Here is an 18567-nt window from a genome sequence, read left to right as displayed (position 1 = left end):
TAATATAAATTTGAAGGAAACAATGAATAACTTTTTTTTAAAAAAAAGCAGAATATGTTAATGACCTAAACTTTGCTGGCTTCAGGGTTTTGTGTTGGAAGAAGAGATGATGAGTAATTTCCAAAAGAAACTATTCTTGCTGGCTGCAGGAATGGAGTGGGGGAAAAGAGACTGAGTGGATGGTACTCCTGAGACCAAGTATGAATACGAGGGGTCAAATTGCCTCTTGCTGTGCTGGAGTTATCCTATGATTTAGTGATGAAAATCTCCCAGAAAGTATTGGGTCTTAAACGTCTCCTCAGCATTGCTGACTGCTTCTCAAGTTAAATCAACCACAGCCCGAATTGTCTGTGAAAGAACCAGCCCGTGGGCAGAACCTATAATCCGACTACGCTGCCATGGACAACAATCTCGTCTTTAATCACGGTGACAGTGCAGCAGTAGGCCAGCACCATCCCATCAGCTTTTCCTAATGCAAGAGAATGATTATGGGATCAAGTTCCAGCCTTTGCTTTACTGATATTAAAATATTATTGAAAATCCTAACTGCATATTAAAATCTCTGCATCATCAGTTCCAGGAGCAAGCGAAGTAAAGAGAATTTTTTAAAAAAGAGATTTGTTTAAATTTAGATATCTTCCACAAGATTATTCAGAAACCAATTACATCCAGAAACTGCGTGCTTGGTGGTGTTTTCAGTGCGGTTTTTCAGGATTAAAAGATACCAGGACGCTGAGCTGCTGTGAAAGAAGTGAGCTGCTGCTGGAAATGTCCGTAAACAACATTAACAATCTAATCCCACAAGAGCATGAAGTAAAATCCAATATATTGATAATAATTACTCACACAGTAAAGGGACAACAGGATGAAATAAATAAATGCAGAGAGACTGAATTATTCCAGAAATGCATTCTTTAATCTTTGTAGAGGATTGACAGCTTGAATGTACAGTAGTACCAATTTAGGGAGCTAAATTAGATAATCCCAGAAATAGATTGAGGATTCAAAATTTGCTATAAACCTCTGACTTTTGCTCTCAATGCAGACAAACACACCAAACCTGTGCCGTCTGTTCATTCAAGTGATTGCTACATGCAGCCAATGCCAACAATGCCTTTGTATCCCAGTAAGGGCCCAGGTTCTGTGACTGGCTAGCACTAATTACAGCTACCTCTGAACTTGTCAGTGTCATAAAGGGGAAGTTGCTTGTTTGTAGCAGAAGATACTGGCAAATCTCACATTTGGAGTACTTTGCAGTCAGCATCAGGAATTAAAGTGTAGCTGAAAATGATACATTCATATCTACCCCCTTTCCATCTTATAATTCACTTCTCCTCATTCCAAAACTTCATTTATGAACAGTGGGCGGTGAAACCAGACAACTTGTCTTCCTCCTCTCTCCTAACCGCAACCCCACTGTAAATCTTAGCAGTTGTCTGCAGGACTTCTCCAAAATTGTTCATTATTTGAACGAGCTTATGGTCTTTCCAGCAGCTTCATATTGTATGCATGTTGCCTTAATCCAAGAACCAAATGTAATTGGCACAGCAGGACTAGCACAGAACAAATTATCCATGAGAACGTGGTATGATACATCTTCCTGACTAGTACAACACTTCTGGAGAAGATATTCCTACAGTTCTGTAGTGCCAGTTGGCTCAAGATTTAGATATAGAACCAAATAATTCTGGTTAATTGGGGCAACTGCTTATTTGGGACAACCCTTGAAGAAGAAAAACGTATCTAGAAAATAGCTGAGATTCCCTTCATTTACCTGGGACACCATACCGCTTAACTGGGACAAGAGGTTGTTGCCGAATCATTTATAACTAGTGTCAATTGCATGCTCTTGTGTGGCTTTTAGAGACGACACCATGCTTAGAGCAAACAGTTTATAAATAGAGTTTTGGTTTTAAAAAAACCAGTGATTTTTGTCACTGTTGGTGAGAAGTAAGCAGCAAGACAATTCAGACTCTTTTGCTCACTGCGGTTTCAAGCGTTCATACTTGGAGATGCCAGTATACAGCCAGGAGTGAAAATGAAAGATTTCACTAATTCAACAAAAATTTGAAGGTATTGACAATCATCTTGAATGTGACAATGGAATGAAGATTTGGAAGATGTAATCATTAATAGCATTCTATGAAGGCATTCCATTGTCTACACTAGGTGTCTACATTGATTTTGTTCATTTACAGTCAATCAAAAGAACATGGCAGCACATACTGGATGAATTCCTCTGTCGATAACAATTAGGAACTAATAAATAGTTTTATAGTACTGTAGAAGTATTAGCAGTTTTCTACTTCGTTGTGTCTTTCATTTAAATACATAATTTGTTAGATAAATGGTAGTTTTCCTTTTCTTATATGTTTTTAACTATTTCCATGAAACTTTGGCTAATTGGGACAGCCATTTAATTGGACCAAAATGTACTGGTCCCCATGTGTCGCAATTAACTGGAATCCACTATATTTTCAAGACAAGAAGTTGCACATCTTTGACGGGAACATACTTGCGGTGATCTTTATATGCACCTACTGCACTTGTCCTTCCAGAGATAGAGGTGGTGGGTTTGGGAGGTGCAGTGGGAAAAGACTAAGCAACTAGCCTGAGCATTTTTGTGGCCGGTTTAAATTGCAGTGGAGATGTGCTGTGACAAAGAAATGAATGCTTAATGTGTTGGATAGGTGCCAACTCAGCTATTTCTTTCTGGATATTGTTCAGCTTCTTGAGTGTTGTTGGGTCTTTATGCAGGCAAGTGCAGACATTCTTTCTTGTGCCTTGTGGATGGCGGAAAGCTTTTGTATATTCAGAGTTAAATCAGGATAGCCAGCATGTAACCTACTCGTGTAGCCACAGTATTTATAGTTCTAGTCCAGTTAATGTTTCTGATGGGGCTCTGTGTCGGTAATACTAATGAATGTCAGGGTGAGTGGAAATTGTCACTGCTTGGGACTTGAGTAAGCAAATGCTTCTGCCACTCGTCAGCCTTTGACGGTCTGTTTAGGCTTTGTTATGCACAGGCATGGACTATTTCATGCTCTGAGGATTGCAAAAGAATTAAATATCATGAAATCAATAGACATCCTCACTTCTGACTCTCTGATAAATGATAACAGATATTGATTGCTGCAGCAATACTGAGCACTGACCTGCTAATTTCTGTGTGTGCAGTCGAACAGCAGCTGAGCACTGAAGACATTAAATCCTTTCTAATCATTTAGTCTTTCTCCAAGTTGACAAGTGAAAAGCAGAGCGTGACATATCCACAATTAAACGCACTCAATGCACTGGGGAAGCCCGCACGACTTGCTGCGGTCTGGAAAGAGATGTGCTGAGTACTCTTGGGACAAGCAACATCAGTGACCTTCACTATGCCACAGCACGCAACAAACTGTAAATTGCTGGATGTGTATGGTATCAGCCCAATGCACAGAAGTTCATGGGGAACATTGACTTTGACAGAGACTCACAATGGTTTTTTGGAGTTGTGGCCGCAGCAGATGGGCATTCTGCTACACACAGTACAACCACTTCATTTAAACTCTCAGCAACTTTAAAGGTTCTGGAACTGACCAAACTCTTGCAGAACTGTGGTAATATAATCCAGGATCAACCAGGACCTATATAACCATATAACCATATAACAATTACAGCATGGAGACAGGCCATCTCGGCCCTTCTAGTCCGTGCCGAACTCTTACTCTCACCTAGTCCCACCAACCTGCACTCAGCCCATAACCCTCCTTTCCTTTCCTGTCCATATAGCTGCCCAATTTAACTTTAAACGACAGCATCGAACCTGCCTCAACCACTTCTGCTGGAAGCTCATTCCACACAGCTACCACTCTCTGAGTAAAGAAGTTCCCCCTCATGTTAGCCCTAAACTTTTGCCCTTTAACTCTCAACTTATGTCCTCCTGATTGAATCTCCCCCACTCTCAATGGAAAAAGCCTATCCACGTCAACTCTATCTATCCCGCTCATAATTTTAAATACCTCTATCAAGTCCCCCCTCAACCTTTTACATTCCAAAGAATAAAGACCCAACTTGTTCAACCTTTCTCTGTAACTTAGGTGATGAAACCCAGGTAACATTCTAGTAAATCTTCTCTGTACTCTCTCTATTTTGTTGACATCTTTCCTATAATTTGGTGACCAAAACTATACACAATACTCCAAATTTGGCCTCACCAATGCCTTGTACAATTTCAACATTACATCCCAACCCCTATACTCAATGCTCTGATTTATAAAGGCCAGCATACCAAAAGCTTTCTTCACCACCCTATCCACATGAGATTCCACCTTCAGGGAACTATGCACCATTATTCCTAGATCCCTCTGTTCTACTGTATTCTTCAATGCCCTACCATTTACCATGTATGTCCTATTTTGATTAGTCCTACCAAAATGTAGCACCTCACATTTATCAGCATTAAACTCCATCTGCCATCTTTCAGCCCACTCTTCTAACCGGACTAAATCTTTCTGAAAGCTTTGAAAACCTACTTCATTATCCACAACTCCACCTATCTTAGTATCATCTGTATACTTACTCATCCAATTTACCACCCCATCATCCAGATCATTAATGTATATGACAAATAACATTGGACCCAGTACAGATCCCTGAGGCACACCACTAGTCACCGACCTCCAATCTGACAAACAGTTATCCAACACCACTCTCTGGTGTCTCCCATCCAGCCACTGCTGAATCCATTTTACTACTTCAATACTAATACCTAATGATTGAACCTTCCTAACTAATCTTCCATGTGGGACCTTGTCAAAGGCCTTACTGAAGTCCATATAGACAACATCCACCGCTTTACCGTCGTCAACTTTCCTAGTAACCTCTTTAAAAAATTCAATAAGATTTGTCATACATGACCTAACCTGCAAGAAGTTAGTGATCCCTTTAAATAGCACTGGCTCGTTTGGGAGATTCTCCCTGTTTCTGAATATCCAAGTTCAAGAGCTCAATAATAACTAATAACTCAAGTTAATCCAGAAACAATGGTTGCCAATCAACATTGCTGGTCTGTCAACTCTGCATACCTCCTGTGGCTACTAGCATCAGACAGGGTAGTTGCCAATATGGCAGTGGTAGAGCACGAATCTGTTCTATTGGAACACTCTCAAACAACAGAATGGAATTTTCCATCCTAGCATTGTCACTGGCCAGTGCATTACAATACCATATGCTGGCACTAGAGGGGGATGTAGTTTACTATCAATGAGGGGTTGTATTAAGCAGCACCTCTTAGGGTTTTAAATTGATTTGAATAGCAACTTTGAAAACAGTCTTTTGAAATATCAAATATTTTTAATTAAAACTGAAAAGGGGAAGTTTATATAGCTGAATTTTTTTTTTAAAAGAGTTCTGCTGCTTTGCATGGATGATAATGATTCTTCCTGGGCATATTTTTCACAGGTATACTATCCTCTTTAACTTTCAACCTATGTCCTGTATTAACCCAGTCCATTTCCAATAGTAGCTCAAGAATTAAGAACAGAAACAGAAAGTGTTGGGCACTCAGCAGATTAAGCTGCATCAATGGAGAGGTAAATGAAGTTAACATTTCAGATCAGAGACTTTTCTCTGCAATCCTGGGCTTCAGAGTCCCAAGACTTTAGCTAGGATTACATCTCCCCCACCTCCCCAAGGAGGTTTTGAAGGTGTCCTTAAAGCTATTTTTCTGTCCTTTTGGAATTTACTTGCCATATCATGAATACAAGAGACCCCTGCATCGAGAGATTTGCATTCCCAGAGAACGGGCCGTGTCACAGTTTTCCATAACGAGAAGAAAACTGAAAAAGAAAAGATGATTTAATCATACCTAATTGATCTTCCCCACCCCCTCCCTACAATACACCCACAGATCCCATGAGGTAAATTCTTTTCCACATCTCAAAGTTCTTGATTTTTATTTGTGCATTCTGTAAGGATGTTTTTAGTAACTGGAACTGCCAATAACGTGGTGCTGGGTCTATGGATGATGTGTCTCACCCACTGAAAGAGCCTTGATGTTGAGGCACAGTGATACTGACTCACCTGTGCTGCCACTGGATTCACAGCATTTTGCAGAGATGGGGTTTTGACACCTTGAGTTGGTCAGTGTAAGTCGTACATGTCTCCAACACATCCAAGGGGGCTGGAATTCTTGCCACCTGGGAGGCCATGGACTTGGACATCTCGATCTTCAGTCTTTCTTGTCAATATGTACTGGAGATGATGACAGTTTCCATTCTGGATGTCTGTTCACACTATACAGGAGGGAATTGCCCTATAGATATGGCCAAGCAGCAAGGAACTTGGAGACATTACAGAAGGGAGGATCAAGAAGACAGATGGTGCATAAACACTGTCTTGTTTGATTGCATTAACACTGGGATTGGCTGTAGTAGATTTATTGGCAAGAATCATCATGTCACCCTGCGCTAGCTCTAGGGTGATGGCAAATTTTGGGGGACAACCAAATTTGAGAAGGATCCTCTCAAGAATGTATAACGTATATGAAGTCTCTCCCTGAACTTTTCACGGAGTTTTGGAATATCTTGTCCACATTACGGGTGGGACCTGTAACTCTGAAAGTAAGTTTTTGACCATTGGAGGTGACAGTTTGAAAGGGTCTTTGCAGTTATGTGTGTAAAGGAAGTTTGAATATGCTAGGGTTGTTTTGAATAGAGGAGGAGAGGGGAGAATGAATTGAAAGTCCATAACAGAAGCTTCAAAAAACAGGGAACATAAATTGGTAGAAGGAATAGTGGGACGTTGGAGGGGAGGTGGGGAAAGAGCTATGATCTATAGAGATATTGACGTACAGCTAAAAGGTGAGATCCCCTACTAGCCCTTTCTGTTTTTGAACAGCACAGAGACAGGTCACCAAATATCCTCCTCTAATTTCCTCTAATTCAATGACTTGGTCTGTGGCAGGCAGCAGGGAGCTTGTTCTGTAATTACCGCAGTCTGATATCCCCTTTCACAGCATTTACAGTGATCAGGTCCCAATGCTTCTGTAACCAAGAAGTAACAAGGAGCAATGCTGGAGAGACTGAAAAATGTCACCACACTTGCCCTGCACTTTAATCTACTGATACGCCTCACAACCACCAACACAAAGAAAAGATACGATGTGCTCAACATGCACTCATCAGACATCTTAAGAATACTCTGAAGTATCTAACTGATTGACAGTTTGTTTGTTATAATTCCCACTTTCTTATGGACACCTTCTGGGAGTTTGTCTTCACTCCAAACTCTGGAATACTGTGGATACCCTGCCACCATCTGTTCAGATCCGTATTTTTTTAAAATACAAGTTTATTGATCTCCGACCATCACTTATTGAGATACAGTGCAGAATAGCCCCTCCTGGCCCTTCGAGCCACCGCGCCCAGTAAACTGCCAGTCGACAAAGACCAATTAACCTACCAACTGGTACGTCTTTGGACTGAGGCTGAAATCCAGAGGACATCCACTCGGTCACAGGGAGTGGTGGGAACTGAACCTGCGTCGCCTGTATTGTAAAGCATTGTGCTAACCACTATGCTACCGTGTCTCCCTGTTGTTAACCTGGTTCTGGCTCTACTGCCTATAACCACACTGTTATAATAATCACCACTATCACATCAATACAAACAAAGCTTACACTGGCAAAGTAGCTAACTATCAACATCCCCTCACCAGAAATGTTTGGTGGCAGGTCTGAAAGCACACTGAATAATGTTTCACCATCGAAGAGCAGTGATGTTAAAAAATAGACAAATATTAATACCATGGTCATAAATAAACAACAGATGACAAAGAACATGTTTAATATTTTAGTGATATTGCAGAGGTAGGGTCCTACTGTAAAGTTAATCTCTGCAGAGGTAACATCACAGGAAGACTTGCATCCTATGACAAGATTTAAGACATTCAACTATCTCAACCCATTCCAGTATTTGATTAGTTTACAGTTGATCTATCTAAAATACGTTCACCTATTAGGTGTCAGATGAGACTCTGCCTAGCATTCTTCCATTCTTCATTCAGGTTCTCATGGTCTTTCTGGCACTAATCTGGGCTCTGGGAACTTTGCTGGGCATTACTGCAACTTTACTAGAAACTTGTTTCAGGGTTCCCCAGTCTGTGGTCCATGGCATAAAAAATGTTGGGAACCCCTGACTTATTTGAGCCTGAGAGGATCAGTGTTCTACCTGACACTGACCCACAGTCAACAAGGAGGTCTCATGTTTAGTCCTTTTGAACACTTAATGCTCCATCAAGGCCAGTTTTGCGTTTACTCTGCAGCTTTAGCGGTTAACTGAGACCCTCATGTTGGAAATTTATCCAAATACCACACAACGCATAATACAAGATTAATTATAGGCCAAACAGCTGAGAGACCAACACTAATTAATAGTCTGATCAATCATACCAGAACAATCAACAATGAAGTCTGTGAATAGAGAAACTGGAGTGTTAGAGATTCAGATTACTGGGGTGGCACGGTAGTGTAGTGGTTAGCACAATGCTTTTCAGTTCAGGTGACCCGGGTTCGATTCCCGTCGCTGCCTGTAAAGAGGTTGTATGTTCTCCCCGTGACTGCGTGGGTTTCCTCCCACAGTCCAGAGATTTACCAGCCGGCAGATGAATCGGTCATTGTAAGCTGTCCTATGATTGCTGGACGAGGAGCTGGAGGGATTCCAGAAAGGGCTGTTCCGTGCCGTATCTCAAAAAATAAAAAAAATAAATAATTAATGAGGGTTCCACATGATAATGTTGATCTGTGCAATCTAACTAGTTCAGCACCATAGCAACCACACCACTTAATTGTTTCTTTCACTGATTAATTGTGCAGGGTACAGCATGTTTATCTGCAGGTACCAGGGAGTCTAAACGGGAACTATTTGGTTTACATGGCAGGTGCGTGATGTGATTGTAAGGTGACTGTGATGAAAAGTAATTATTGCACTACTTTGTTGATCTTTGTATTTCATGGGTTACCTGCCTTAAGTAAATAGTTATATAACAATATGTACAACCCAATAGTAAACACTCAAAGTTAAACACGGACCCTATATTTCCATTTGACCAAGAATCTTGCATGAAAGTCAAAGGCCCATTTCTGAGGATGCCTTCAAGGTTGAAAAGATTAAAGACGAAGTAACACAAACCTTTTTTTAAGAAGACTCCATATTGTTGGAGAAAGATTGGAAGAGGGAAGTATTTCTATTATTCTGAGATTATTGGAATTAAATACATTGAGATGATCTAAATACATTGAGAAAATGGTGGAGGGATAGAAAGAAGATTGAATTTTATTGTTTCTATGATGAGGAAAAAGAGTTCAAAGAAGCCACAGCAGATAAATATTGTTATTAACAACCATTGTGATGAACAACACGTATACAAACTAAACACTAGGAAAAGGATCATATTGACTTGATTAACTTAATGTATTTTTTGTTGAACTTTAATAATAATTAATAAAAAAGATTTTAAAAATGAAAAGGATCTCATGCTTTCCAAGCGTATGTGACTCATAAACTCTTCTCAGGCTTCCCAGCCAGGCACGGGTGTCAATTTTAACCGACGTTTCAATGACAAACTCCACCATCTTCGTCAGAGATGATGCCCTGGTATGTCTAGTCCGGTGGTATATATACCCTCTCACCTGTTCCTCCTGATTGGTTGAGGACTAACCAATCAGGTTTCCACTGTCCCACCTGGTTTACAATTGTATTTCCATTCTTACTTAGAGTGAGATCTTAGTTTCTGTTAAAATTCTTATTCTCTAGAACATTGTGTACACAATGGCCACGGGATTGACTTTGACGGCACAAAACTGCTGTGCCACGCCAATGGCTTTTGGGACCACCTGGTGAAGGAAGCCATTGAAATAAAACCAGAGAATAAGAATTTTAATAAAGACAAAGATCTTGCTGTAAGTAAGAACTGGAATATGATTGTAAACAAGGTGGGACAGTGGAAACCTGATCTGTCGAGGACTAACCAATCAGGAGGGATGGATGACAGGAGTTGAGTATATATACCACTGGTCTAGGCGTGCCTAGGCATTATCCCTGATGAAGAAAACGGAGTCTGTTGCTGAAACAATGGTTAGAATTGACACCTATACCTGGCTGGAAGCCCGAGAAGTGCTAATGCAAAGACTAGAATTTACATTTCTGAATACGTTCTACCTGCAGAGGTCCTTAATCTATCAGCATGGGATGGAAATACTCTGATGCTCTAATCTGCTCTAACACCAGGCAAAATTGAAGCCTACCAGCTCATTTTCGGCAAAATGTGACTGATCTGTACTGAGAAAATTGAAGCCCCCCATTGGCACAAGCTGCAAAAAATGGATTTGCTGGAAGTGGGAATTATCATGAGACAAATGACGAATTTCTCTATGGACCTGCCTGAGAAGCATCTCAACAATCTAAGAGATGTGTAAAGCACACAAGTAATTATGCCACCACGGTCCAGTTAGAAGACCCAGCATAGTGGTAACTTCATTCAATCATTGTATTTTGAGTTAGTTCACAACAATGGAAAAGTGAACTGAGTTATTTCCATGCAGGAGCACAGGTTAGGAGAGTCTGAAAACCTTTATACTTCTTTCCTCTCTGCTTGAAATAGACAACCGACGCCGCTCAACTTGCTGAACTCCTCCATCAGACTGCAGGGAATCTGGCATAAAGACAGAAAATGCTGAAAACTCACAGCAGGTCAGGCTACACCCGTGGAATGTGTCAAACGAGTTACATTTTAGGACCCAGGAGAATGTGAGGAAAGCTGTTAGTTTTAATTTGCAGAGAAGGTGAGGTAGGGATAGATAGGAAGGGTGAGGCTAAAAGTTGGCAAGCTGATCCCAACACTTCCGGAGCCATCTAGTTGAAATAGAAACACAGGAAGAGAAATCAGGTAGAGGCAGGTGGGAGGTGTTCTCAGTCAAAAATACTGGGTAAGATTCAGCAGTAATACTAGTCATATTGCAACCACAGATTAATTCAAAGGGCTAAAATTGCTTTTTTAATACATTAATTTTTAATACAGCATATTACTGAATTTCTCAGTTGGATACAACCTAGCTAACAATTAAGATCTGAAATGTTTCCTCACACTGAGTGCAGAAGGAATCTGCATCTCATACTCCCAAATGCTGCAGAGGCTAGCTCAATTAAGAACTTCAAAATGGTTAATATCCTTAATTCACAAAAAGTCATGGAACTGCGGATGGAGACTGTTGTTTTCGGGTGTAGAGTTGTTAATACACAGGCCACTCATTTTCAGGATCAGAATCAGGTTTAATATCACCGGCATATGTTGTGAAATTTGTTAACTTCATGGCAGCAGTACAATGCAGTACATGGTAATATGGAAGTAAATAAATAAATTAATTACAGTAAACATTTACACATTAATAGTTAAATTAAAAATAATAGTGCAAAAACAGAAATAATAAAAAAGTAGTGAGGTGGTGCTCATCAGTTCAATGTCCCTTTAGGAATTGGATGGCAGGGGGGAGGAAGCTGTTTCTGAATCACTAACTGTGTGCCTTCAGGCTTCTGTACCTCCATCCTGATGGTAGTAATGAGAAGAGGGCATGCCCTGGGTGATGGGGTCCTTAATAATGCACGCCGCCTTTCTGAGGCACCGCTCCTTGTAGACATCTTGGATACTACGGAGGCTAGACCCATAATGGAGCTGACAAATTTTACAACTTTCTGTAGCCTCTTTCAATCCTGTGCAGTAGCAACCCCCCCCCCCCCCCCGGCTCCTTTACTGATACCAGACAGTGATGCAGCCTGTCAGAGAGCTCTCCACGGTACATCTGTAGAAGTTTGAGTGTCTTAGGTGACAATCTAAATCTCCTGAGACTCTTAATGAAATATAACTGCTGTCTTGCCTTCTTTATAGTTGCAACAATATCCTGACGAAGGGTCTCGGCCTGAAACGTCAACTGTACCTCTTCGTAGAGATGCTGCCTGGCCTGCTGCGTTCACCAGCAACTTTGATGTGTGTTGCTACAATATGTTGGGGCCAGGTTAGATCCTCAGAGATACAGACACCCAGGAACTTGAAATTGCTCACTCTCTCCACTTCTCATCCCTCTGAGGATTGGTTTGATCCCCTCATCTTACCTTTCTGAAGTTCACAATCAGCTCTTTGGTCTTACTAACGTTGAGTGCCAGGGTGTCGATGCGACACCATTCCACTAGTTGGCATATCTCAGTCCTGTACATCCTCTCATCTCCGCCTGAGATTCTACCAACAATAGTTGCATCATCGGTAAATTTATAGATGGCATTTGAGCTATGCCTAGCCACACAGTCATACAACTGAACAGTAAGGTAGGCTCAATGAATTGAGTAGGCAACTCCCATTTTTATATAACCCTATTCCTACACTGTGAACATGCTAGTTTAATGATTCAGCTGCTGAATGTGAATTTCTTTTACAAATGCAATGCCCAGCATGCTTACCAGAAAACTGCACCTTTCACTAAACTGAATTCTTGAGTTGTGTTGATTTGATTGGCATAAAGAGACAGTTCGACAATGCCATACATCCTATACCAAGTCCATCAAGCTGACAGCAAGATTGATGACTGATTGATTGATTGATTGATTTAAAGTACTACAGTGCAGTTGAAGACCAGGATTTTTCTTATGTATTACAAGGTAGACCATTTGGCCCATGAACTTTTTGCTGGCTCCCATCATTCATATCCCCTAATTCCCTGCAGTGCTGGAACTAACACTCACAGCAACTCCCCAGTAGATTCTTTTGCCACTTACCAACACGAAGGGGTAATCTACCAGCACAGCTTTGGGGGATGGAAAGCAATTGGGACACCACTGGAAGCCCACACAGTTCGAAAGAATGGGCAAACTCCACTAAAACAACACCCTAAGTCAGGATGGAGCCCAGGTCCCTGCAACCATGAGGAAGCAGTGATGACAGCTGCCTTGCCGTGCCCCCCTTGGAGTAAGCATCCACAGGACTCTGTCCATTTCTTATGGTTAATTATCGACAGTAGATGTGTTTACAAAGACATCATCGCAGGGGAAAAATACAGAGGCATATCAAACCAGCCACCCATTAAGAATTAAAGATTATCCCCTGAAAAATATTGTCTATTATATCAGCCACTAGCCTCTGGTCGCTAATTAAGAATCCTTGTGGTGAACTGCATTTCTAAATAACAATGAAAAAAGGCAGAAGATATTTGTTGAAAATGTGATTGTAACCCTCACAGTTACATGTACACGAACACTTCGGTCTTTTTATGTAATGGTTCATACTATAAAGAGAAAAACAGACCAGACAAGTGGTTTTTGTGTTTTATTTTCTTGTTGCTGCTTGATGATAGATGTCGAAATGAGTATATTTATCTGTAATGTGTGAATCTGTTAAAGTCGTTTTGCACTAAAATTAATGAGCCTAAAATACCGATGACATAGCAACACTTGCGGTTTAGGCAGTTAATCTGATTGGACGACACTGAATCAAAGGCATTCCAGGTGCCAGGTGGTGCTCAGAGGCCAAACTGACTGCAGCAGTCCTTTGGGCTGTGATAGGCAGCAATGCATCACGAGTCTCAATGCATAAAGCCTCCGCTCAGGAAGATACTGACGGCATTTGCAGAGCTCAGGATAGGAGTTCCAAGTTTATTGCAGGTGAAGTATCGACAGCAGCAGCGATTCCTGCTCCCAATCCCAGCAAAAGACAATGGAATAAAGGTAGCAATGAGAAATCAAGGGAGGTGGAGATTGTGGAGGATTAGAGAATTCATAAGAATTAATTGAAAGCAGAATTGTGAAACTTCTAAGATTTTCTTAATTATTTCTATGAAATGTAGCATTGTGGCATCACTCATCCTTTGCCACCATTGCCAAGCGAGGGTGTGCCACTTTCCTGAATCACTGCTGCTCTTCTGATGGAGAACACTATGGGCTAAGGGATTCCATAATTTAGAACCTGTGACACTGAAGTATTTCTCCAAGAGGATCACAACCTTGCCGTGGTTTAGAGGGTTGCGTACCTCAATGACCCGGAGAGCTATGTTGGCTGGAGTCAGGGCTTTGTGCTTTGCCTCTTGGTAGGGTCACTATGTCAAACAGGTCAAAGGGCACGAGGCCAGACTGCTCCTCTCCAGGTTTGGAGTTTCAGCTCAGGGCTAACAACTCGGACTGGTAAAACAAAATTATTACAGAAACTACAATAAAGAATGCTTCTATATCTGAGTGTGATGGTATTCCTGAGTCTCCACCCAGTACTTGCATGACGGACAGTAGTGAAAACTAAGATACTGACACGATGAAGGAAGCCCTGAACACCATCAGCGATGGCGGATCTTCATTGCTGCCCTAAATGCCAGTGGCGTAACGGGCAGTTAACTGAACACTGAAATATTGGAGACATCCTTCCAAGTCAGGATGGTGTACGTAGAAGAGGCAAATTTGCAAATAATTCTGTGCCCATGTACAGATACTGCCTGACCTGTTGAGTTCCTCTAGCAGTTTGCTTATCCTCCAGATTACAGCATCTGAAATCTCTCATGTCTACCTGAAGTACTTATTGATGGTAGAAATCGCACATTTGTGAGATACAGTTGGAGTGGCCTAGGCAAGGAACTACTGTTTCTCTTATATACAAGCCATCCATACATTAAGAACTCCTGACTTGGTCACCCCACCCCCCCATATGAACAACATTAAGCCCGTCACCCCAACTGAGGCATAGGCCGCTGACCATAGTTCACCAGAGTCCTCTGTCCCGAGCCAGTCTTTCAAATGTCCCCAGGCGTAGTCCATCTTCTTGGTGTACTCTTCCTCTCCCAGGGATGAGGTGCTAAGAGCTTCTAATTGTGTCCCTGCACTTCTAGGTTTTTAACAGGATGGGGTTGCTAGCCTCATCCAAACTATCCTCCTTTTTCAGCCAGGTTTGGTGGGACCACGTATGGCAGAATTATATATGAACAAGCTCCCACAATATTATTACTTTCAAAAGTCCTATGTATGTACAGATGTTCTTTCATATGGACAGAACTAGGTTCCACTTCCCTCCACTTTTACTTTTTTTTTGTTCCTTTTTATCAGTTTGATGCCATCCACTATAATAGTATGGAGGCAAATCAAGTGACTATTTGATTATTTTCCGACTTCTGGACATCTAAATGAGAGAATCTGTCATTATTCAGGGACGGTTTGTATGGCACGCAGTACAGGTACAGTACACCACTGGCAAAGAAATGAATGCTGTGTTGCAGGGAGATGGATGAAGTGCCAGTCAAACCAACTGCACTGTCCTGGATGCTGTGTTGTGGAGCTGCCACCCTCCAGGCAAGTGGAGAGAACGCCATCACTCTGCCGACTTGTGCCTTGGAAATGTTGAGACGTTAAGAGGCAGGTCATTTATTTCAAGATACCTAGACTCTGGTCTACTCCCATAGTCACAGTATTTGTGGCTGGTCCAGTTCAATTTTTACCGTGCCCATCGTCTGCTCTTTATGAAATTATGGTATTACTTTGCACTGTTGTAACTATATGTTATAATTATGTGGTTTTGTCAGTTTTAGTCTTGGTTTGCCCTGTGTTTCTTGTGATATCATTCTGGAGGAACATTGTATCATTTTTTAATGCATACATTTCTAAATGACAATAAATGAGGACTGAGTATCCTCATAATCTAAAAAAAACCTAATTTCTGGCAATTATGACAACATTGATATCGGAAGGGCTCAGTATCGATAGACGAGTAAATGTAAAAGTCATTAGCTACTCTCTCCATCAGTGCCTGGTAGTTTTTGTGTGCCATATCAGCCCATGCCTGAATGTTGTCCAGATCTTGATGCAATCAATAAAGGGCTGCTTTGTTCCACGAGTAGTTGCAAATAGAATTGAACATTAAGCTGTCAACATCAATCATCCTGACATCTGACGTGATAATGGACGTACCATCGATGATGCAGCCGCTGAAGATGCTCGGATTCTCCTGGTGGACCTTCAACAGCTATGCCCTGTGACGGGAATGGGCAGCCTCCTACAACCATAATGCAACCCCTGCCTTTGAAGTACTTTACCTGGGCTCCTTTCGCTTACACTCAGGCATACTAGATGGAAGAAAAAGTACAAGGGCTGAGGTTTTAACAGAATTCTGGGATGTACAGCTAAGATAGCCAAAAGAAGGTAGACCAAACTCAATTGATCTATTGCAGGTCTCAGCTTTCAGAATGAGTCTCCATTCCCTTGCTTGGACCACTGCGTGTTGTGGGTGGAGCATAATGTGGAACTGAAATAATATACTCAATATATGCAAGTTAAATGACAGTTCATATGAAATGAAATGAAATATCTTTATTGTCATTGCATAGTACAGTTGTCATGCATCAATACAGTGAAAATGAGTTTGCAACTCTCATATTTAATGCTATAAAACAAATAAAATAAATAAACAATAAATAAAATCAAGTAACCAGCCAGTACAAGCAACGTCCAACAGTACAGAAGTCCAACTCAGATGCATGACAGCCATAAAACCAGTATTAAAGTAGTAATATAACAAATTTATGGATGATGCTTGATCGATTGGTTCAGAGCAATTATAGCTCTGGGGAAAGAGTTATTTTTCAGTCTGGAAGTGAGGGCATAGAAAATCTTATAACGTCTGCCAGTTCCAACAGATGATTCCATGGGTGTGTATTGTCCTTACAGATGCATTGATTGTGATCTTAAGGAACTACATTTATTCATTCACATCTGCTACCAATTTGAACAACTTATTTTTTTTAAATCAGATTTATTATCACTGATATATGATGTGAAATGTGTTGTTTCATGGCAGCAGCACAGGTCAAAGACAAAAATAAAATCTATAAATTAAAAATGTAAATGAATGGCATAAAATGGAATTATGAGATGGGGAGAAGGGGTTCATGGACCATTCAGAAATCGGATGGTGAAAGGGAAGAAGCTGTTCCTGAATTATAAGTGTGGGTCTTCTTCCTCGCTGATGATAGTTGTACATGGATGGGTAGGAGGGGTTAAGAGGGAAAGGAGCCAAATTCAAACAAATGGGACTCAGCTTGCTGGGCACGAGGGTCTCATGGGCCAGTTAGGCCATAGGGACTATTTCTCTGCTGTACTACTCTAGGGCTCCTTAAGAGGAGATGGTGAGGTTGAACAATGGAGGCTACCTTCCTGCGGAACCACCTCAATGGCGGGGAGAGCTGTGTCTGTGATGGAGCTGTAACCTTCTACAGCCTCTTACAGTCCTGAGCATTGGGGGCTCCTGTGATGCAACCAGTCAGAATTCTCTCCACCGTACGTCTGCTGAAATTCGCAGAGTCTTTGGTAAACATACCGAATCTGCTCAAATTCCTGACATAGCAGAGCCGCTGGAGTGCCACCTTCATATCAGTGTGCTGGGCTCAAGACAGACACCGAGATGCCGACACTCAGGAACTTGAAGCTACTCCTCCTTCCCACTGCTGACCCAAAGATTGGAGAGCGTTTTCCACACGTTCCCCTCATGAACTACACAATCAATCACCGCAACAACAATCAATCCACTGATCAACCTCAGTCCTGCTGTTTTCCCTTTCGAGTCAGACGAGGTTCATATCTGTTTTTCCCCAAACGATCTGATCAGCGAGGTGAATTATAAGTCACTTCAAACACCAGCTTCATGTGGAAGTGACCCATATTACATTTAACGGGTTCTTAAAATCCTAACTGTGCCCACATAAGGGAATTAACAAGAGAACACGCAGCGTGGATGCGCAGCCGATTTAATAAGCAGAACTATCACTCAATCTGGAACATGATGGGTATGGTATTAGGGCACAAACTGAGCAGCTTCACTGTTTTGCTAAGCACTGTGTGCCACAGGAGCTTAAGTAATGCTTTCTCTCCGATTCTGCAGCTACTCTGCTGCAGCTTTTACAGTGAACCACAGTGATAATTCTCCAGCCAACACAGCCCAGCCCACTCTCAGCACCTCGCCCAGCTGTTTGCAGGCACAGCTATTGCTCATGTTATCAAGCAACTGCCCATCCTGTATCACACCCAATGCTGCAAAATCTTTGGCAGACCTTAAAAACGACTTAGCACATTGTGGTTAAACAAATACTGAGGCCACGTTTCCCCTAAATACCGGCTGTCAGTCAGTAACCTCCCTCCGTACTGACCACTCAGGAACTTCAACCTGCCGTAGATAAGAGATGATGTTCTCTTGCTCCCTTTCAGTTTCTTGCAAAAGGAAGGAGATTGCAGACAAGGTCCGCATTTTAGAATCAGAAGTCAGAACCAGGTTTATTATCACCGGCACGTGACGTGAAATTTGTTAACTTAGCAGCAGCAGTTCAATGCTATACATGATCTAGCAAAGAGAGAAAAAAAATAATAAATAAAATAAAACATAATAAATGAACAAGTGAATCAATTACATGTATTGAACAGATTTTAAAAAGTATGCAAAAACAGGAATACTGTATATTAAAAAAAAGTGAGGTAGTGTCCAAAGCCTCAATGTCCATTTAGTAATTGGATATCAGAGGGG

The 18567-nt window shown here is 41.4% G+C and overlaps 1 protein-coding gene across 4 annotated transcripts in view; it reads right to left on the bottom strand.

Moving 5' to 3' along the window:
* LOC140205105 (oxysterol-binding protein-related protein 5-like) overlaps window positions 1-18567 on the bottom strand; it is a 139260-nt gene that overhangs the window by 63775 nt on the left and 56918 nt on the right. Inside the window, exon 1 of one of the 4 annotated variants that reach the window (XM_072272293.1) lies at window positions 5731-5819. The exons of the other annotated variants lie outside the window; for them this stretch is intronic. Within the exon in view, the coding sequence (XP_072128394.1) occupies window positions 5731-5733 (3 nt within the window). The 5' untranslated portion in view covers window positions 5734-5819. Of the gene's footprint in view, window positions 1-5730; window positions 5820-18567 lie in introns of those variants that run through there. 4 annotated transcript variants of the gene reach the window in all.

The sequence above is a fragment of the Mobula birostris genome, chromosome 11 (genome assembly GCF_030028105.1).
Source record: "Mobula birostris isolate sMobBir1 chromosome 11, sMobBir1.hap1, whole genome shotgun sequence".
NCBI classification, from domain to species: Eukaryota; Metazoa; Chordata; class Chondrichthyes; order Myliobatiformes; family Myliobatidae; genus Mobula; species Mobula birostris.
The sequence above is the reverse complement of the archived record's forward strand: the minus strand, read 5'-3'. Positions and strand labels throughout refer to the sequence as shown.